Source organism: Protobothrops mucrosquamatus, unplaced genomic scaffold (assembly GCF_001527695.2).
Source record: "Protobothrops mucrosquamatus isolate PMUCROS unplaced genomic scaffold, P.Mucros_1.0 scaffold851, whole genome shotgun sequence".
In the NCBI taxonomy this organism is placed as follows: Eukaryota; Metazoa; Chordata; class Lepidosauria; order Squamata; family Viperidae; genus Protobothrops; species Protobothrops mucrosquamatus.
The window spans coordinates 300,020-323,151 of NW_015387106.1; the positions used below are offsets into that span (position 1 = coordinate 300,020).

The 23,132-nt window shown below is 43.9% G+C and overlaps 1 protein-coding gene across 1 annotated transcript in view; it reads left to right on the forward strand.

Annotated features, from left to right (window-relative positions):
• Positions 1-206: 206 nt before the first annotated feature.
• ADGRB2 (adhesion G protein-coupled receptor B2) overlaps positions 207-23,132 on the forward strand; it is a 161,347-nt gene continuing 138,421 nt past the window's right edge. The window contains exons 1-2 of the mRNA XM_015819030.1: positions 207-1,024; positions 8,821-8,845. Coding sequence (XP_015674516.1) covers positions 207-1,024; positions 8,821-8,845 — 843 coding nt within the window. The remainder of the gene's footprint in view (positions 1,025-8,820; positions 8,846-23,132) is intronic.

Here is a 23,132-nt window from a genome sequence, read left to right on the forward strand (position 1 = left end):
GTACGCTTGCCACCTTGAGCTACCGTATTTATAAAGTAATAAAGGCAGGATAAAAACCTAATAAACAAAATAAACACACAAGTCCTACCTTTACACCTTGCAGGGCTGCGTTGCAGCGAGGAAAACGGGTTCTGGGGCAGCTTCTTCCCATCCTCTGGCGTAACCGTTTTCTCTCTCTTTCTCTCCCGAAGGGCAAATGTCATAGGATGAACCCTGCTGGACCATTCTTACTGTCTGTGATATCGTGTCTGGTGTGGCTCTCCTGGGGCTTTGATCCGGCTCCAAGTGCTTGCTCCGCCTTGGCCTCCGGGGTCCTCTACGGATCCTTTTCCTTGAAGGACCTCTTCCCCACCGTCTCCACCGGCTGCTCATGGACCCTGGAGAACCCGGATCCAACCAAATACTCTCTGTATCTCAAGTTCAACCGGGAGGAGCAGGTCTGCACCCACTACTCGCCCATGGTGCTTCCGCTGGACCATTACCTCTCCAATGACACCTGCAGCCAGCCCAGAGCCACCGCCCTGCCCCAGGAGGGGAGAGAGGAAGAGGAGGAGGAGGAGGAGGAGGAACCGGGCTTGGAGCTTTGCCAAGGTGGGGGGGCCTTTGCCTTTTTTCATTTCGACAAGAACTTTGTGCAGCTCTGCCTGGCGGAGGAGCCCGAAGCGGCTAGCCGATTGCTGCCCCCCGAAGCCGTGGAGTTCCGCTTTGTCGAAGTCCTCCTGATCAACAACAACAACTCCAGCCAGTTCACCTGCAGCGTGCTCTGCCGGTGGCTGGAGGACTGCCTTCGGCCGGGGGCCAGCCAGCCCTGCGGTCTCTCACAAACGGGCTGCACCTGCCAGACACCCCGAACTTTGCCGGCTCCTCCAGTGGTCAACCAGACACTTTCCAATGCCCTGACGCCCCCCGCGGCCCCCACCACCAGCACCAGCACCAGCAGCAGAAACAACTGCTGCGTGACCCAATTGCATTCTGGGAATGCGAATGATGTATATTCTCCAGAGATTAAGCACGGTAAGGACAGGCGGGGAGAGGAAGGGGACGGTTGACTCTCTGCTATGGCCCTTTGGCTGTGGTGACTACAGATAGTCCTCGCCATACGACCACGAGTGAGCCCAGCCTTTAGGTCAGGGGTCTTCAAACTCGGCCCTTTGATGACTTGTGGACTTCAACTCCCAGAATTCCTCAGTCAGCATGGGGAAACTAAGGCCCCTTCATGACTTGTGGACTTCAACTCCCAGAATTCCTCAGTCAGCATGGGGGAACTACGGCCCCTTCATGACTTGTGGACTTCAACTCCCAGAATTCCTCAGCCAGCATGGGGGAACTAAGGTCCCTTCATGACTTGTGGACTTCAATTCCCAGAATTCCTCAGCCAGCATGTGGGACCTAAGGCCCCTTCATGACTAGTGAACTTCAACTCCCAGAATTCCTCAGTCAGCATGGGGGAACTAAGGCCCCTTCATGACTCGTGGACTTCAACTCCCAGAATTCCTCAGCCCGCGTGCCTGGCTGAGGAATTCTGGGAGTTGAAGTCCACAAGTCATCAAAGGGCCAAGTTTGAAGACCCCTGCTTTAGGTTGTTAAGGGAGAAATTGGTTAAGTGAGTTTTGCCCCACGTTACGTCTCCTCTTGCCACGTTTGTTAAGCGAATCACCAAAGTTGTTAAATGAGTCACACGGTTCTGCAGTGAATCTGGCTTCCCCAGTGACTTGGCTTGTCGGAAGGTCGCAAAAAGGGGATCGCCTGACCCCAGGGCCCTGCGACCGTCATAGATATGAACCAGTTGGCAAGCATCCAATTGTAAATCATGTGACCATGGGGATGCTGCAATGGTCGTAAGTGCGAAAAATGATCATAAATCACTTTTTCAGTGCCATTGTAACTTTGAATAGTCACTAAAGGAGCTGTTGTAAACCGAGGACTGTCTGTATTCCTAGCAAACATTGCTTGCTAAATGCCAAAGGTGCTTTTTCACGAGGCAGCTGTCCAGTTGCCTCGTGGTCCAGTTGCCTCGTGAAAAAGCACCTTTGGGTTAACTATGACCTGGATGGCTGAGAATCTCCATAGACATTTAGCTATGCACGTTGCTGGCTAAATATTCCAATGCAGGGGTCTTCTTTGGCTGAGGGCATATTTCATTAGCATGATTATTTTTTCATGGAGACAATGTGGGTTGGCATCACCTTATTCAAAGGATTTCCTGGAGAATCCCCTCCTCTATTTTTCCTTCTGCAGCCTTCTCTGTTTTATGCCTCTCATATCATTTGGTCTTGTCCTCCTCAACCAGCTCTTTTGCTCCTTTCTTCTCCCTAGGCCAGGTTTCACCAATTTCACATCCTTAAAAAATCATGGATTGGATTCTTTTGCCTAGAAAACTGTGGAACTGGTCCTAGACAGAGGCTGGAATCAACACTGACTCCAAGACACAATAAAAACATATATGATTGAAAAGACAGGGGGAAAAGGTTGGGAGGAAGACCCACAACTTCTGGAGGCAGGTTGTTCCACTAATTAATTGTTCTCACTGTCAGGAAATTTCATCTTAGTTCTAGGTTGCTTCTCTCCTTGGTTAGTTTCCATCTGTTGCTTCTTGTCCTGCCTTCAGGTGCTTTGAAGAATAAGATTGACTCCCTCTTTTTTGTGACAACCCCTCAGATATTGAAACACGGCTGTCATGTCATTCCCAAGTCCTTCTTTTCATTAAACTAGACATATCCAATTCCAGCAACCGTTCTTCAAATGTTTTCGCTTAGGGTCTCTGAGTTTCCAGCCTGCTGTCTTAACCAGTACACCGAAAATACCTCTCGTGTGCTCTGTTAGCTTTATTATTTGTTTTGTTTTATTGTTTTACTAATTTGTTGTCCTTTATTATAGTAGGTTAATCATTTTTATTTTATTTGCTACTTTGGCATCACCCTGGAATGGTTACGTGGAACACGGTCCAGAATATATCTTCTCTAAATAATAACAATAATAAAAAAATAAAGGCTACATTTAGGGATGCAAAACAATGCTGCCCCATATTTCCATGGAAACAGAGGTGGAAGTGACAGTCTCCAAGGAATTTAGGATGGGACAGCTGCCTGCCAAAAAGACTGGCTGCTATTTTTCCTTGACCCAGTAAGCAAGCAAATCTACCAAGTGGTTTATTATTTTTGTTTTGTTGTGTTTTGTTGGCTTTCTTAAAAATGTACGCTGTGACCAAGGGACCTCGTTTCAGTTTTGTTGAACCTTTATGAGTGTTTACAACACCAGCAGGCCAAGATTATTTTCCACAGCGCTGCCTGGAAAGACTTATTTCAGAGGAATTCCCAGGAGGTCCAAAGAAAAAGAAAAGACTAGCATAATCTGTGATACTGTTGTAAGCAATTCTGATTTAAAAAAACAAAAAAAAAACAAAGGAAGAGATTCATTGTAAACAGTCAAGGAAACCTCTTCACGGAAAGAGATGCTGTGCAGAGTACTAACACCTTGAAAGCTGGAGATGTTTCTTCGCTTAGACATTGCAGGAGGATGGCCATGTTAGGTATAAATTGGGAGTCTGATAGCACCATTTCTGGCAAACAAATTTTATTAAAAGGCATCAGCTTTTGTGAGCTTCAGCTGAAGACAAAATAGCTCATAAAAGCTGAAGCATGGAACAAAACTCATTCATCTGAAAAAAAAAATGCTCTGGAATCTTTCTGGTCCTTCACTTGCAAGTACTGAAGCCAAGAGCTGGACTACAATCCAGGAGGGCATCTTACATTGCAGATCCTTCAATGAACTACATCAGGGCTCTTCAAACTTGGCCCTTTTATGACTTGTGGACTTCAACTCCCAGAATTCCTCAGCCAGGCACGCATGCCTGGCTGAGGAATTCTGGGAGTTGAAGTCCACAAGTCATAAAAGGGCCAAGTTTGAAGAGCCCTGAACTATAGTGAGGATTGACCAGTCCCTCATGGTCCCTTTCTAAGAATATTAAGAGTCCCGTTCCTGACATTGCTTTGTGTTGACCGTCCTTGAAATATGAGTTCATTTTTCAAGTAAGAAGCTGGTGCTTCTTGAAATAGTTGTGGGCCGAGTCACTCCTAGGTTTTCCCTGTGGATTGTCTTGCTAGTGAAGAATCAGTGAGCATAAGACTTTTCCATGCTCTGCATTGGTTCCATGCTCTGCACTGCTCAGAGAGTGCTGTAAAGCATTTTGAGGCGGTATAGACATGCTGTTGCTATTGCTATTGACAGTAGGTGTTGCAGGTCCTGAAAGAAGGGTGTGAGAGAGACAACTGGGACCCAGTTGGATGACCAACTTTCCATGTTTTTCTGACCTTCTCAAGATGCCTTTGGCTGGCTGACTTTGAGACCATCCTCTCTCCAGGTAGAAAAATACCATCTATGATGAGTATTCTACTGGAGTCTATCGGAGAAGAGTGACATGAAATTAATCTCCGTTGGGAAAGACAGACTCATACGAGACGTTATCCTTGACGGACAGATGGAAGGAAGTTACAATTCATGCGTAGAAGAAGTGAAGTCTGCCCTGCTTCAATTGCCAACAGCACTGTGCTCTCTCTATGGTGAGAGAGTCCTGTCCTTCTGGTGAATGGCATGAGAAGGCGAAGGGTGAAATTCCTCATCCTTCTTTGCTACAAGCCTGCAAGTAATTTGCAACCACTGAATTGCTTTCTAAGGGCAGTATCTCAAACTCTCCGTTACCTTCCTCAAATTATGTTTGACATTCAATTAAAACCCCAAGGCACCTAGACATAAAATGTTAGTGTAGCTGGGCGGTTAAGAAGGTAATGTGTTTTTTCATTTGCAGAGTCATCACGCGCCGGGGCCCTGGGGGGGGGATTGGACTCATCCATGAAAACTCATTGACCACAGCCAAGGAAGGGCATCGGAGGGGGCAGATGGTATCTAAGTAGCATGGGAAAAAGTTGCCTGAATTCTAAGACAGATGATTCGGCTTTCCAGTAACGTTAGAAGAATGTTGATGATCATATTTTTTTTTCTTGAAGTGGTGTAGCCCTATTCTCTCTTGAGAGACCAAGGTGGCTTAGATAATCTAGGGATGGGATAAGAGCAGTCAGAGCTGGGGGGGCGGAGTGAAGAGTATCATCAGCTTAGAATCCTTGCATTATCAAAACAGACCCAAGTCCAGCCACTCCTGAATTCCGTGGACCCTTATTTGGTACCAATTTATTGTTAAATTTTAGTTGACCAGAATCTTGTGTATAGGCTTGAGTAAATATTCTATGCTGTAGCCTTATGAATGGGCCCTGATTCTTTGTGCCTGACATTGGGGGAAACTATGGTTTCAAAATAAGTTCCTATGTTAGCTGCCACCTCATGCTTGCGCTTCGCAACCATTCACTCTCAGCTGCCATGAACACTGGCGGAGGGGGGGGAGAAGGGCTGGATGGGAGAAGGGGATGCTTTGAGGGGAACAAAACTTTACTGTATCTCTCCGAGACGGGCTTCAAGGACGACCGACTGGGAACGTTGTGCAGCTGCAGGCCAAACCTACACCTGAAATGACCATTATAAAAGCAACTTGTTTGAATTTGATTGAAGATTGGGGGCCCAATGATCGGAGGCAAGTAAGAGAGGGAAAAGTTAGGCATGTGTTTTCTCAGTTCTGCCTGTGCGTTAGTATGATTCACTTGATTTCTAGTGTGCTATACCTTTCTCAATAAATGGAGTTAAGGATTGTTCTTACTTAGGAGTTCAAGCTGACATCCTAGACCTAGATCAGGGGTAGTCAACCTTGGCTCTTTTATGACTCGTGGACTTCAACTCCCAGAATTCCTGAGCCAGCTAAGCTGGCTCAGGAATTCTGGGAATTGAAGTCCACGAGTCATAAAAGAGCCAAGGTTGACTACCCCTGACCTAGATGGTAAGTGCAGAGATGGGAGGACTTACATATGTCCTCAGTGCAAGAATCGATGGTGAAATTAATGGAGTTGGGCAGAGATGGTGAAATTGACGGCTTTGATTCAAGAGGGGACTTCATCTAGCTTTGTTTCTACTTGGGAACCACTTCTGGATTTTTCCTCCCCCCCCCCCCCGGAATTGAAAGAAATGAACATGCAACCTTAGTTTTTGATGTTTAATGATTGGCTTGTGATTATAGAAGTACTGCTTGCTATAATTTAGTCTAGTTCAAAGGGCCATTGATTTTTTAGGGTTTTATCGGAATTAAAGCCAGAAATTACTTTTCTTTACAGTTTTTTCCCCCCTCTTTCTGTTTGTTGTGTTTTTTCAAGCCTTGTTATTGCTGAACTGTACTCAAAGTCATTTGAAGGATGGAGAGGGATAGATGGAGATAGATAGATAGATAGATAGATAGATAGATAGATAGATAGATAGATAGATAGATAGATAGATAGATAGATAGATAGATAGATAGATAGATAGGGAGAGGGAGGGAGAGAGGGAGAGGGAGAGGGAGAGGGAGAGGGAGAGAGACTCTGAGCCTACAGCAGGGGTCTTCAACCTTGGCCCTTTTATGACTTGTGGGCTTCAACTCCCAGAATTCCTCAGCCAGGCTCACTGATTCTTCACTAGCTAGACAATCCACAGGGAAAACCTAGGAGTGACTCAGCCCATAACTGTTTCAAGAAGCACCAGCTTCTTACTTGAAAAATGAACTCATATTCAAGGATGGTCAACACAAAGTAATGTCAGGAACAGGACTCTTAATATTCTTAGAAAGAGACCATGATGGACTGGTCAATCCTCACTGTAGTTCAGGGGTCTTCAAACTTGGCTCTTTTATGACTTGTGAGCTTCAACTCCCAGAATTCCTCAGCCAGGCACACTGGCTGAGGAATTCTGGGAGTTGAAGTCCGCAAGTCATAAAAGGGCCAAGTTTGAAGACCCCTGGCCTACAATTTTGCTGGCTTAAGTACCAGCTGATAGCAGATAGAAGCTTCTCCCAGGAGATTGTAGAACAACAGAGATAAGAATTAGAAAGCAGGGAGGGAACAACAACAAGCACTCTCTACAGCGTTAGCCTTGTGAGGTTGTCTAGACAAGAAGCAGAACCAGGAAAATTATCTCTATCTGTGCCCTACGTTTACATTGACAGAATCTTGCAAGACTGAAATTATTTCTCCCCTCTCTCCCTTTTGCTCTCCAGAAAAGTAGGAAGGGCCCTTTCTGAAGTGCTTCCCATGTCTCCTCCATTCTAATCGACTGAGATACTTTTTACCTGAGTTTTTCCATCCGTGGTGTCTCCCAAGGTCTTCCCCACATACAATCATGCATAGATATGAAAGCTACCCCAAGTTTGGAGGTCATGTATATTTTGTTAATCTTGAACCCTCCCTCTGAGTTTTGCAAAGGAGTTCCCCTGGTACATCTACCAACAAAATGGTTTCCAAGATCTTGCACAGAGAGGTCTTTTCTGGTAAGCAGAACTGCTGGAGGCCTTGGAGGGACACAGAGTCTTGGATGAAGTGACCTGCAATAAGCTCAGAGCCTCCAATTGTGTTGCCTGTACAATGCAGAGGGCCTCATTGAAGCCTCACAAGCCTCACCTTGTGTTGGCTTATTTGTTATCTCACGTTAATGAGATAAGCTAAAGGCCTCATTCTCAGGGGAGAGAAATTTATAGGAAACAGGAGAACTGATTACTGCACTACCCTCCAGGGCTTGCTTGTATGCTAATATCCCGTAATGGCCAAGAGCCCAAGATACGATCTGGACTGTCACTGAGTCACATTTCCCCTTTGTAGTGAATTGATGAAGTTGACTTTGGAGATCTCCAAGCCCTTTGCTCGGGCCCTCCCCGGTGTGTAACCGGGAGGCAGTCCCACTGAATCCCCCTTGCAAGGCTCCGCACAGCTTATTTAACAGAAGACGTGCTGTGGAAGTGAGAAGCATTATTGTTTTAATCAAATCAATATCTCCACTCAAAGGAAAATGTAGAAAGTCTGAAGCCCAGTCAGGCCTTAAAAAAAGCTTTCTCTGTTGAGATAAGCAGCCCCCCCCCCTCAATCTTCTTGCTCATTGTACAAGAAACCATACAGGTAGACTTAGATTTAACAGTCATTTGTTTAGCGACCATTCAAAGCTACAACGACCCTGAAGAAAATGATGTTGTCATGGGCCAGGAGTCTGACTCTGAAGAAGTTACTCCAACTGAACACATGTGATAATAATAATAATAATAATAATAATAATAATGATGATGATGATGATGATGATGATGATGATGATGATGATGATGATGATGATGATGATGATGATGATGATGATGATGATAAAGTTGGAAGGGACCTTGGAGGTCATCTAGTCCAACCCCCTGCTCAGGCAGGAAACCCTATACCATTTTGGACAAATGGCTGTCCAATCTCTCTTAAAAACTTCCAGTGTTGGAGCATTCACCGCTTCTGGAGGCAGGTTGTTCCACTGGTTAATTGTTCTAACGGTCAGGAAGTTTCTCCTTAGTTCTAGGTTGCTTCTCTCCTTGCTTAGTTTCCATCCGTTGCTTCTTGTCCTGCCTTCAGGCGCTTTGGAGGATAGCTTGACTCCCTCTTCTTTGGGGCAGCCCCTGAGATATTGGAAGACTGCTATCATGTCCCCCCTCGTCCTTCTCTTCATTAAACTAGACAGACCCAATTCCAGCAGCCGTTCCTTATATGCTTTGGCCTCCAGTCCCCTGATCATCTTTGTTGCTCTTCTCTGCACTCTTTCTCGAATCTCAACATCTTTTTTACATCGTGGTGACCAAAACTGGATGCAGTATTCCAAGTGTGGCCTTACCAAGGCATTGTAAAGTGGTATTAATACTTCATGTGATCTTGATTCTATCCCTCTGTCAGCTCCAAGCCAGGAATTACCTAAAGTTTATCAAGTACAGGCACCATCAGAACAGGTGGAACAGTCAGATGATGATATGCCACTTGCAAGCCCTCCTATTTGGAGAGCAGAGCAAAGATGCTCAATGAGGCTTCTTGCCAAGCAGGAGAGTAACTCTCTTGCTTTAACAGAGCTGGCTACAGCTTGATTTAAGAGACAGCCCTGGCCCATGTTACTCCATTTCAAACAAGCATCTGATCTTCTGTTCTGGTGTGTTGCTCATGTGAGTCTTGTTCGTGCAACTCTGACCTTGGGCTGGCTGACAAACCGGACTTTGGTCTCTGAACTTTGGACTGGATTTTGCCTACAACTTCTGCATACACCTATTGAAAGTGAAACTACCAAGGAAACTTTGTTTCTCAAGAGATTTTGGTTTACATTTCTTCCCTTGTCTGCTGTTAGCTGTTCAGCCTTGAGTAAATTCCTTTCCTCGCCTAGCAACTATGGGTGAGAGAGTTTGAGACCTGAAAACGGGCAGGTTTTTGGGACAGCACATTCTGGGGAAAAAACCTGATCGAATCCTATCTAATCCCCCTCTCCCTATTTTTCGTAGGCTGTATACATCTATCTTGATCAGGGCTACCTGGACACTTTCCCACCACAACTTGTAGCCCAGTAGAAATGATAGATATCATCTATCATTCCTGGGATTCTGATCATTCAAAAATAACACATTAGGACAGCGGTTCTCAACCTATGGGTCGCGACCCCATTTGGGGTCGATCGACCATTTCACGGGGGTCGCCAAGCAAGGCTGTCTGCCATTTTTTTCCCCTTTTCCGGTGGGTGCCTTACCTCCCTTGGGCTGGGCCAGCTGGTGGTCGGCCTGCTCCGTCTCTGCCGCTTGCCAGCTACGCCTCGGCCGGCGCAGGGGCGGAACCACGCATGCGCGGCGCTCCCGGGCAGGGAAAGTCCTCGACTTACGATCGGTTGGGTAGTCCTCGACTTATGACCGGTTTAGTCCTTGACTTACGACCGATTTAGTCCTCGACTTACGACCGGTTGGGGGTCGCGGCATTAAAAAGGTTGAGAACCACTGCATTAGGATGACATTCAATGGGAGAAATCTGTTCTGAAGTTGCACCCAGGGCATATGAGTGAAATAAATGGCAGGGGAACACGTTTCCAAGACAGGTCCTTTGGGAATCAAGAAATGATGGACTCCAGTATTGTCTGGCTGCTGTTACTTGCTGGCATGCTGGGTTCCAAGCTGGCTGAGCCAGCATCTTCATACCCTTAATTCTGTAATCCTGTCATGGTTTGTTGTTGTTGTTGTTGTTGTTGTTCCTCCAAGTTCTGGATATAACTTTGGCATTTCTTCTGGTTCATTTATCGCTGCTACTTGCAGCTGTCACACAGTGCCTTCTCCAGCAGGACAAAGATCGCGCGAATGGAGCATTGTTTTCTTGATGCCCAAGTGAGTCTTTGGGAGGCCCTGATGCCTTCTGTGGCTCTCGGATAGAGACTTATCAAAATGACTCTCGGGATCGTTGGAAACGAGAGAAATGAAAGGGTACGGTGAATTCTCTTTCAGTCACCAGCTTTGGAGATGGCAGTTCACGGAGGAGGTTAAAATGGAGGTAGGGGAAAAAAAACAGCAGGTAGCTATAGCAACTGACAGCTGAAGGAAGTTGCCTTTAGCAAGGCTGACTAGGATATATTTGTGTATTTGCATGCATGTGTGTGTGTGTGTATAAATGTGTCTTTAGAATAATTTTATTAAAAATATAGAAAGATAAAAACTAACAAATCTCATATACGTAGACTAATGAAAAGGAAATTATCTTGATAGATAATCACCGTTTTGGTTATTAGCTTGCTGTTCTCTTTTCTTTGTTTTAGGGTTAATAATAATAATAACAATGATAAAGTTGGAAGGGACCTTGGAGGTCATCTAGTTCAACCCCCTGCTCAGGCAGGAAACCCTATACCATTTCGGGCAAATGGCTGTCCAGTTTCTCCTTAAAAACTTCCAGTGTTGGAGCATTCACCGCTTCTGGAGGCAGGTTGTTCCACTGGTTAATTGTTCTGTCAGGAAGTTTCTCCTTAGTTCTAGGTTGCTTCTCTCTTTGGTTAGTTTTCATCCGTTGCTTCTTGTCCTGCCCTCTGGCGCTTTGGAGAATAGCTTGACTCCCTCTTCTTTGGGGCAGCCCCTGAGATACTGGAACGCTACTATCATGTCCCCCCACGTCCTTCTCTTCGTTAAACTAGACATACCCAATTCCAGCAACCGTTCCTCATATGCTTTAACCTCCAGTCCCCTAATCATCTTTGTTGCTCTTCTCTGTACTCTTTCTAGAGTCTCAGCATCTTTTTTACATCGTGGTGACCAAAATTGGATGCAGTATTCCAAGTGTGGCCTTACCAAGGCCTTGTAAAGTGGTATTAATACTTCACATGATCTTGATTCTATCCCTCTGTTAATGAAGTCTAGCACTGTGTTGGACTTTGCCCAGAATTACTTGGGCAATGGAGTGTCTAAATTGGTTTAAATAAATAAATAAACAGATGCTATTTCCCTGCTGGGCATCTTTGGTGTGTTTAAAGCACAGCAGGAAAAGGATCATGATCCCTAAGTAAGATAGGTCAGGGTTGAATGTAAAATCTTGAAGTTGGATCTTGGATTAACAGTGCTGGCGAGTTCCACCATATACCTATGTTCCTAACAATATTTGATTTACCTGGCTGTTCTACCAGGTGGAATATTGCAAGCATCTACTTGCCCATGCCTGAGTTCATACGACACCCCTGCTCATTTACAAACCAAGTAACAGCATTCACACAGCAAAGGATAGTTTTTCTCCTGGTTTTTCTGGAGGTTTACTAGATTGTTTTGAGTACAGGCCATTTAGCTAATTACGATTCAGTCTATTTTGGGGAATCCAAAATAGTAACAAGGTTCAGTAGAAGCTGACTTTGAAACTCTGACCTTGACGTTTGCCCAAGTCTAGTGTGGTTCTGAGACTGGGGCAGCTAACTTTGCTTAAAGTTGACATTTTCTGTTTTGAGTGAGGAAAAAGGACAAATACTTTGACTTACCTTGATAGCAGTAATAAGCAAATGAAGGACAAAAGAATCTATAGAAAATTAAATGCCATATAGACATTATGGCATACATAGAAAAGAGTCTGCAATTGGACCCCTCAAAAGATTGCTGACTGATATTATAAATTCTCTAAATTGTACTTGGTGGAAAATTATTATTCCTTCTGCAGAACATTAGAAATATGTGTGTGTGTGTATGTGTATGTGTGATTGTTGTCTTTGTTTTTTCTTTGTTTATAGCCTACTGTAAAAAAAAATAGAGTGGATGCATCTAAGAGCAAAGGTAGCCAGGTATGGAGAATAGTTTAAGCAAGGAAAGTTCCTATATTTGCACCCATTCTATGAAACTAATAAGGGTCAAGGTGATAAGGGAGGCACAGGAAGCTGATGAAAAGGAATGGGTGACCCCAAGAGACAATGTCTGCAAAGTTTTGCAGCCAAAGTAGGTTGCCGTTGACTAGTTTAATATGGTAGAAGATGTGTGTTGAGCATAATGTCCAGTAAGAAGGCAGAAGAACTGGGAATAAAAAGCCAACCCTATGAAAGTCTATAGATGTGGTCCTCAATCTTGGCAACTTTAAGAGGCATGGACTTCAGCTCCCAGTATTCTTCAGCTAGCATGCTGTCAGAGGAATTCTGGGAGTTGAAGTCCACACATCTTAAATTTGTCAAGGTTGAGAAACACTGATCTATAGGTATGTAATAAATACTCCTCTGATCTCTGTTTTTGCTATCATCAAACTTCCCAGTCAGTGCAAGTATGAATCGTTAGTCTTTTCACCATCGCAAATCTGACAAAAAAAAATGCTTACTATTAAAAAGTTGAACAACAGTTTTGGAAAGAGAATTTTATGCACATGGGCTGACCAGATGTTCAGAAAAAGTTGACGTTTCCGCTGATATTGGGGAAAAGATTTCAGGGGATACTAGGAAAAAAGAAAATGGTAAAATCAGTGGAGATACAAAGCATTGGATTTGGGTAAAAGGTGATAATTATAGCAGAGATAAAAGTCCAACTAGCAATTTGTCACCCAAAAAATTGGTGAGTATTGTTTTTTTTTAAATAATATGAAATGAGCAGGACATGTGCAATGCATATTTTTTTGGTTTTGCAGCACTTCCTGGAATCACCATGTAATTAGGCAGCAATGGTGCTTACATGGTCATTCCAGGCAGCATTGCAAAAGAAGCAGCTTTTGGGGATATCTGAGTCATAAAAAGAAAGAAATCCAAAGCTTTGGGCACCTTGTACATTTTCAAAGGTAAGTAAAAACCTTCTGTATCCCTAAAAGACTAGTGAATTTATGTCTAGATATTTTATTCAAAATCTGGACATAAATCTCCTGGAATAGAATTCTGCCTTGCAAAATGAGCAGTTAAACAGATCTGATTTACAACAATCTATATATCTTTTGATACCTGCCAAGGAGCTGGGATTAGTAATGATGAGTTTCATCTGAACATTGCCAATACGTCTCTCCCCCCACTCTTTATGGAGTCACAAAATTGGTATGATGTAAATTTCAATCCAGCACTCAACAGTTAAACCAGTCTTCTCTTCCAGGCCTGTAGCAAGGATTCCCTTTCCAAGAGTGTCTATGGCAGGGCTTTTCAACCAGTGGTACGGGTACCACCTGTGGTACATTGGCACCTGGCAGGTGGTACGCGACCATCCTAGAAAAGTGGTAGCAGAGGAGGGGAATGAGCTCAACTGGTGGCAGCACCGCACAAGCCTGAGCGAGAGACGGCTGGAGCTGCAGGGCTGTCAGGGCTCAGCGGAAGCGCCAGGATCAGTGCTGCTTTCCAGCTGATCAGCGCTTCTTCGGGACTGTCAGGGCTCAGTGGAAGCATCAGGATCAGCGCCAGGCTCCAGCTGGAGCTTGGTGCTGATCCTGGCACTTCTGAGCTCAGAAGAAGCGCCAATCAGCTGGAATGTTGCAGCATCTCCAGGGTCTTGTGATTTACATTCAGATGCATGGCAACTGATTCATATTTATGACGGTCACAGTGTCCCAGGGTCATGTGAAGTGACCAAAACCTGCTGCAACCACCCAGCAGACGGGGGGAATAAAAACCAAACACCCCCCACCCCACCCCCGCTGCCAATCCTCAACAGAAATGCTCACAACAATGGAAACCTCGGACAGGAGGAAGAGCGCCGCCGGGCGGGCAGGCAGGTGTCTTGCTCGGCTGTGGCTTGGGCGACACTCTTTTCAGTGCCATTGTAACTTCGAACAGTCATTAAGCGAACTGTTGTAAGTCGAGGACTACCTGTACTTCATCACTTTTTTTCCTTTTTTGGGGGGGTCATCAAGTTTTTGACACCTTGCTAGGCGACTGGTGGTACTTGGATGTTGCCATATCCTAAAAGTGGCACAATGGGTGAAAAGGTTGAAAAGCCCTGGCTTATGGAGATTCTTAGTCATCCAGGTCATGGTTGTCCCACAGGTGCTTTTTTGAAAGGCAACTGAATTTTGTTTTTCCTTGAAGACATTTTGCTTCTCATCCAAAAAGCTTCTTCAGCTCTGAATGAATGTTGGAGAATGGAAGGAGAATGACTTCTGTCTTCACAACAAGGAAAAACAAAAGTCCAGTTGCCTTTTGATAAAGCCCCTTTGGGATCTTTCCAAGAGTGCAGAAATTTCAACCGTGGGATTTTTTTTTTTCCCAGTGGCTAGGGCATCTTGGTTAAGTTATGGTGGAAATGATGTGGATCTCTTAGCCTTGCTAGGACAGAGGGTGCAAGGAAGCCCTTTCTCTTGACAAACTAGACTTCTGGGAGGTCAACCCAGCAGTCTGCTGGGGCTGTGGAATCTCAGTTTAATCTTCCCTTCTTCCTGTGCTTCATCTAGGACTGCTGCGGGTAGCCTCCCGGCTGATAAGCATGTTTGCTTTTTATTTCTTGCCATTTGTTTTCTTCTGATGTGAAGGACATGCTAAGTAAATGGCAGCTTCTGTTTGCAGCTTCTGGCAAGCCAAAACAAACTCACAAGGAATGGATAGTCAATAACCGCCCATATCTACCATAAGACAGTGGGAGATTTTGCGTACAGGAAGCAAAATTGCTGTGTGTAATTGTTAGACAGTTTAGCAGCAATATTTTGGGGGTGATGGTGGTGATGATGATGATAATGATACAAGGAAGAAAAGGTATCACATTTTCTTTGATGGCTAAATAGGGCTAAAAGGAAGCCAAGGTTTGATGGATGGTTGAAAGATGGTGTCATGTGTCTGATTAACGAAACACTTAAAAGGACTTTCAGGCATATTTTTCCTAAAAGCATTTATTAAGGTTACAGAGACGTCAGTACAACATGGTGGAAATGCTTAGGTCTGGCTTCTCTTCCATTACGCATATAATCCTAAGCATTTCCCACTCCCTTATTTTGGGGTCATGGTTCACATCTTCCAATCAACTTGGAAGATGTGATTTACTTCCGTTTTCTTTCTCCCGGGCTATCCTTATGCTCCTCCCTCTTTCCCAGTTGCTGGTTTAACTATATAAATACCAGACAGTTCTGCATATTGTCAAAGCAAGAATATACAGTATTTGTAGCGTTGACAGATGGTTGATTGGATTTGAGGAACAATTAAGGACAATTGGAGCAGAATCCCAGTTGATACCACGGATCTTTGCAAGGGAAGGGGTATTATTTGCATCATGGTGCATCTGACATCATTGTGACTTGAAGCAAGACATTTGTGATTGATATGAAAGGCCTTTAGCTGTATTTTTCTTTCTTTTGCTTGCAAAGAAAATGCTCTGGATTTATCAGACTGAACGGAGAGTCAGGGAAAAGCGGGGATTGTATGCGCCTGATATTCTTTCACCTTCCTTGTTCAATGCAGATTAAGTCCGTTCTTATTGCACATCATTAGATCCTAGCAAAAAAAATCAAGACCAGTGAAACACGCCAGTCTGAAAGCCAACACACTTTTCACTTTTCCATCGGACCCTAGAGTTGGAAGGGACCAATTTGATCCTAAAGTCCCATTCCCTACTCACTGCAGAAACTGAAATTAAAACACCCCACACAAAGGGCTGTTTAGTCTCCTGTACATTTCCAACGAAGGACAGCCCGTCACTGTCAATGAGAGATGCCCCTGTTGAACTGTTACTACCATTAGAACATTTTTCCAGGAGCATTTGGTACCTGTTTTAAGTTTTTCTATTTAAAAATCATGACCTCATGACAAAAATGACTACGGATAATCCTTGATTTATGACTACAACTGGGACCAAAATTTCCACTGCTGAGCAAAGTGGTTGTTGAGTGAAATATGACTGATTTTACCACCTTTTTTTTATCATGGCTATTAAGTGAAACTTCCCCCATTGTTGGTAGCCAGCTGGGAAGGTCATATATGTGGTCACATGACCTTGGGACACTGCTACTATGGTAAATATATGTCAAGCACCTGAATTTTGATCCCTTGACCGTGGGGATGTTGCAATGGTTGTAAGTGTGAAGAGTGGTCATAAGTGATTTTTTTCGGTGCTATTGTAACTTCAAAGAGTGGATAAATGAATGGTTGTAACCATGAAGACCACATGTATCTTCTTGGATCTATATTACCAGCGGAGTTCTGAAGGGCACAAACTCTAATTGTATACATTCCTGACTATATATACAGCACCGACAGAAGTATAAAAACATCCTTAATAAGTCTGTGCAGATCTGTAAGTGGGTGCTTTGCCTCGTCAAAGATTTGAAAGAAGCACTAGAGGTGTACAAAAGTGTTTGAATTAGAAAGACAGTTTCGAGTTTGAAACAGCTGGTCCAGCCCTCCTGGAAGAGCCTTGTGATTAAATTGTTCAGCTCAAACCCAAAACACCTGTTTCCAATTGAAATATGTGTCATTTTGAGCTTGGGACGGTTCCAAGATGCTCGGAACAATTTTGGAACATCTTGATAAGGTTAGAACAACCCATTTCAGACTCAGGACTGTTTACGATTTGAGTCATATGAAGCTCTTCTTTAAAAGAATTCCATGAAATAGAGCAGTGTCCATTTATTGATCCAACTTCTGTTCTTCTGGAATTGTCATTAGCCTCTTGGAAGCTGACAAAAAGGCAATATCACCTATAATAAATATATATATATATATATATATATATACTGCACACAATCCTCAAACAATCCCCAAACACCCTCTGGAAAACTCCATCTTCAATTTTTTCTGGAAAGTGGATAACATTGAAACCAACTTAGCTGCCTGCAGGAGGCTACTCCATAGGTCCAGCTACATCACAGAAAAGCAATGCCTCTGGACATCACCCCCCGAAAAAAACTTATCATAAATGTATCCCGTTTCATGTCAAAACACCTAAATTTCTTCCTGTACTCAGCCCCAAGAGCTTCTGAAGGTACACAGAACAGCCACTGGTTTGGCCAAGTGAAGTGAATCTTCCCTCCTTCTATTCATGGTCAAGGTGTTTGGTTGATCACTTAGAATACCTAGCCTCCCCCCCCCCCTTCTCAAGAATACCTTGACCACCTCCATTTTCTGAATGTTGCCCTTATGACTGGATAATCTCTGAATTTTTCAGGCCTATTTTAGAATCTTCATTGGACTCCAGTCTGCACTCCAGAAGCAAACAAAGACAAAGATGAAACACACACACACACACACACACACACACACACAAACACCCAAATGTCATAGTCATGTTTGAGGTAGCAAGACTTTGCCAATCTCTGGGTAAATAGAGCATCTGGGAAGCTATACAAGGTATTTCCAGCCCTAATTTTCAGAGAGTTCATCCAGATCGAATCTCTCCAAAGGATTTGAAGTGGTTTTTTTCCCAGCTTTCTTATTATCTGGGATGAGTTGCCATTTATGAGGTAAATACCAACACATTTGCCCTCTGTCACTTCAGTGTTTATGTCTGATCTTCCTGCCTTTCCTTTCTCAGCCGCTTCATGATCTCTCTCCTACTAAGCCTAATTAATAAGAATCCTTTTGCTGGATTTAGTCATTGTCTCCTTCCATTGTCGTATTAATTACGACTGGCAGCCAGTTCTGAGAAGCTCGGCGGCCACATCCGATGTTCTGGAGGCCCACTTGACTTCTGTTAATGTAACCTTAAAATAAAATGAGCTCATCTGGCTTGTACTTCCTGTCGGATCTACCTTGCAAGGTTGACATCAGCCTTGCAAGTCTGAAATTACATCCCTTCCCCCCCCCAATATCCTTTACAGCCCAAGAAAATGAGGAGGTCTCAGGCCAAAACAAGAATGATGTGGGACAGATTTTCCAAGCTGAGTTCTTTACTGTTTCACACATAGAAAAAAATCTTACAGACTGAAAACTCTGCTATCTGTATCTACAATATACTCTGTGAACTATTAGGGAAGGGCTGTCTTCACCTCTTTCCCTTACACATGCTGTCTGGGCTGAGTTATTCCTCTTCCTCTGGAATACACCCCATCCCTCCTGGGAGTCTTCCTCCTCGTCCCTACATGACATCTTCTGAGCCTCTTGTCCCACCTGCATTCCTGCTGCAAGTTAAGCTGCCTTTTATCTAACAATTCTCATGGCTGCATCATATTGTTGCCCTGTTTCCCAAGGTCTCTCCCACATACCATTACATTTCCTCTTGGGAACATGACTTTCTGGAGAACATCTCCATGTATATGTTATCCCCGGGTTCCAAAGGCATCAAGAGAGATCCCTCAGTCCTTGGCAAACAGCCTTGGAGCTGGGTGTTTTGCTTGCTGGTTTTCCATCTTTTTAAATACCCATATTTGGGACATTTAAGAGACTAATGTATGGCTTGGCTCCTAGCTGCATCCAACCATTTCCTGTAAAATTAGAGCATTATTAACTGCACCACCTCCACTTGTCCTGCACAAAGAGGAGGCTATTTTGAGCATGCAGTAGAGATTCAAGTCCATCTGGAAACTTACCATTTTATATGCAGACTTTCTTAAACACGACACCACAGGGCGCTCAGTTCTTCAGCCGTCATATTTTATTTTGCTATTTATTACAAATGGTCTTTAAAGTAGGTCAGTCTTGCAGGAAATACCAAGAAATAATATTCACTGTTAAGTTGTCTCCAGTTGTCTAATTACACCAGAGATTCTTCTTCGGTACCTTTCCCAAATTGGTGTCCCGTGGGCATGCTAGGGCTTCAGCTCCCAGAATTCCTTGCCATCAAACTAGGGATTCTGAGGAACTTCAACCCAATACAGAAGGCACCAGGTTGGAGAAAACTATTGTTCCTTGGACCTGATCATTGCCCTTGTGCTTCAGTCTTCCTGAAGCTAAATTCATTTAAGATGAAGGTATTATGTAGAACAAATGGAATCATTTTTGTGGGGTGGCAAAGAGGGTCAACCATGTAACTTCTGGTGTGGATTCCTTACTAGGTATTGCTTGGCAAGTATGGAAAGTGTATTTGATTTAATTGAAGTAGGCAGATGGCAGAAGTTGGGTGGGAATAGTGTCTGCTCGATTCCTCTCTCTCTCTCTCTCTCTCTCTCTCTCTCTCTCTCTCTCTCTCTCTCTCTCTCTCTCTCTCTCTCTCTCTCTCTCTCTCTCTGTCTTTTCAAGCACTGTTGAGAGTCTCAGGAACACTTAGAGGGTTGACAGGGACCAGGACATCCATTCTGGAAGTAGCCCAGGGACCTTTGAACCAACTAAACTCCATCTCAGCTAGTTGCTGTCATGGAGCTAAAACTGACAGAGGTAACATCCATGTAGTAGGCACCTCCTTAGCCATTGGAGAAAAGACAGGATCAAGATAGAATGCCAATAAATGTCCCAAATGCATTGACACTGTGGTTCATCTCTTCAGCAGATCTCATGCAGAATGCAATGCCTGTCATGGTTCCACAGACAGAGACAATAAAGCAGAACTCTGAGGCTTGGAAATTCCTCAAAGAACATGTTTATTGATGCAAAGTATCGGCAGGTCAAAAATGAAACCAAGTCTGAATAGACATGTAACAACCCCCAATACAAAGTTAAGAAATCCCACCCCTAAAGCTATGCAAGCTACTACGTTCCCAATACAACTTCTTGGCAGGCTTTTCACGAAACGCCCAGCCTGCAGTCCCGGGAGCAGCTGATGACCTTGGTTCCCATGGGAGAAAATCTGTTTTGTCTAGCGAAGCACCTGCTAAACCCCCCTTCCTCCATGCTATGTGTCAATTGAAAATGAGTAGGAAAAATGGCTGTAGCCATGCTCATTTTCAAAGTTGACAATGTCCTTGAGAGGATGACATTTTGACCACCTCCCTTTAGATACCCTGGTTGGCCATACATTTATCCCATTCTTTTATAGGAGAAGACCAGACTGAGCCTGAGGGAGGGGTCAAACACACCATAAGCCATGAGTCCCTGTGCCCCCGCAAGAGATCTGAGTCCAGCCCACCTTGCATGCCTTCTTAACTCCTGCACATTTCCCTTGACTGTTAGTAGCTCAGATTTTTGTAGAGCTCTGAAGCTTGCAATAAATCTTTACGCTCATTTGAACTGCCTGAATCTCCTGATTTCCCTGTCACTTGACACCTTTCTTGAAAACAGGGCGGACGTTTGTCAACATAATTCTGTTGGGTAGATTATTCAGGAGTCCCGAATCTTTCAAGTTGGGTCAGCGGTTTTGGGCACAGTTATAAAGCTACGTTACATTCTTCCTGTTGGTTTTATTCTTTGCTATCAGCATTCCCCGATTAAGTTATTGTGGCCCAAACGCTACTCCCTTGGCGCTTTGCTCCCTTCCTAATAGATCCTTCAGCCTCTGGGATGACCCTCTGTTGCTCTTTTCCTGGCTCATTTCCTTTCATCACTGCTCATTTTTGCTTCTGTCGATCATTGGGTGACACTGTATGGCCCCCATTACCTCTGCAGAGACAGTCACATGGTTCTTCCAGTATTTACGGTTACAAGCACCCTGTAGAAGCCAGGACCACATTACAGTGTTTCTCAAAGGATGACTCCCGTTCTGTGAACTGGACTTTTCTTTTTTAATGTGTCTGTTTATTATTCTGGCCAGAGATAGATTATTACAGATTTTTGAAGCCAGGAATTTTGAACTTCTGGGGTGGCAATTGGTGTTCCTGAAACGGAATCACTGCCAAGGTTCCTGCCTTTTATCCTCCAGATCTATCTCTGCTCCTCTTTGACCCAGCCAAGTTTCTGCTTAAGAGATCCTTCTTCAAGAGCTTTATCAACTGGTTACAACACTTTTTTTTCTTCATCGGGATGGGTCATTGTCTAGCAGCTGCAGAAATAGAGAGCAAAGTTTTTGCTGCTTTTTTTGGGCTGTGTTGGAAGATGGCATGTTTGCTTGCTTGATTTATTCTTCCAGCTATATCCAACTTACTTAGATCTGGGAGGGATTCTTGAGACCATCAAATCCAGCCTCTTAATCCCTTTTAACACTCCCTTTTGTACGGCCCTGTAGCTCCTATTTGGGGTAGCATCAGGGCAACTGGATGAAGCTGAACATTGACTGGCTGGATGTCCTTCCTGACGCCTATGTGGAGTTCACAGCAGAGGGTTTTTTTTTTCTTTGTGTCCTAGGAAAGAAACATCTGCCATTATCTGGGATTGAACTCTCAACCTTTCGAGAGGGAAGTGAACGTCTTCACCACTAGGCCACCATGCCACTCCAAATCCAGCCTCTTACTCTGTGAAGGAATCCACATTAAACATCCCAGAGAGATGCCTGAACATATCTTGCGAAAGAGAGACCAACACTTCTCTCTGGGTGATTGGTTTCACCACCAGCCTGCTGTTCCAAATTGTTTTCCGCTATGCAACCAGAATGCCCTTCCTTTTATTTAAACCCATTATTCTGGGTTTACACTCCGGAAGGGTGGAAAACAGGTCTTTAATGTCTTCTCTAGGACACTCTTCTACCCAGGTACTTGGAAGGAGCTGCCATAACCCTAGTCCCAGTTTGATCTTCTCAAGGCAAATACTGCCAGTTTCCTTATTTATTTATTTTCAGTTTCTTGTCAAAACTCAGTACACTAGTGGCTCCTCAGTGCACGTTTGTTTGTTAGTTTTGGAAAATCAGTGAGAAATCACACAGCTGCTGTTTGGCAGTTTGCCAGCCAGTTTTAGTGGCACAATTTTAGGAGGGCTCCCTGAGTGGTAAAATACGGTTTGAGCAGCTGCCTGTCTATCCCAGTTTTCTACGCAAAGCATCCTGGAATTTGTTTGCCATTTATTAAGGTCACACCTTGCCCTTGCCTTAGAAAAAAAGAGCACTCAAGAGAGTGAACAATAAAAGCCTGATAAAGTAGCAAGGCTATCGTGAAAAGTTCGCCAATAAAGCACAACACATAAAATCTTAATGGTACCTGCCTCCACCAGCTTAAAGCACACAGGAGCAGCAGGAATGTTGAAATGCCAGAGCCATGTCTAAATAAAAATACTTTTTATCTGCTGGTGGCAAACAGTGGAAATGGAGCTCCCTGGATCTCAATGGGTGGACGTTTCAAAGATTTGGGTTTGGAGCAACTATCAACAAGGCCCTGTCTCATACTGCTGCATTGTACTTAATGGACCAATAGGCAAAGAAGCTGTTATAATTGATAGAAGAGAATATTTGTAACTTAAGGGTTGAATTTTGGGCTCTTTGGTACTCTCTGAGCTTGGTTGTTTTCTTTCAGACGTTTTATTACCCAACTAGACAACCTCTTCAGTGTTAGAAGAGAATGGGGTTGTTATAGCTGTTATAAGAAAGGAATCATGGCCTGTCTACATCAAATCCTTGTTAGGCTAAATATACTTTGTTGCCTTAGATTAGTGTTTTTCAACCTTGACAATTTTAAGGCATGTGGACTTCAACTCCCAGAATTCCACAGCCAGCATGAGTTGAAGTCCACATGCCTTAAAATTGTCAAGGTTGAGAAACACTGCCTTAGATGTTCATTGCACGATTTAGCCTCCATACCCCGTATCATCTTTGTTGCTCTTCTCTGCACTCTTTCTAGGATCTTCTATCTTTCTTTCTCTTGTCGTTTCTTGACTGATTCAGAAGTAGAGATCTGGGTGGAATATAACACCAGATTTGGCTCCATTGTGCTCCCAACAAATCTGCACATGTACATTTTTTATGGGCAGTTGCTTCATCCACAAGATTGTTTCCCAAATGAAATTCAATGGTGAAAAAAGCAAGGTTCTACATTTAGGCAAGAAAAACCAAATGTACAGGTATAGTATAGGGGATACCTTGCTCAATAGTAGTAACTGTGAGAGGGATCTCGGAGTCCTAG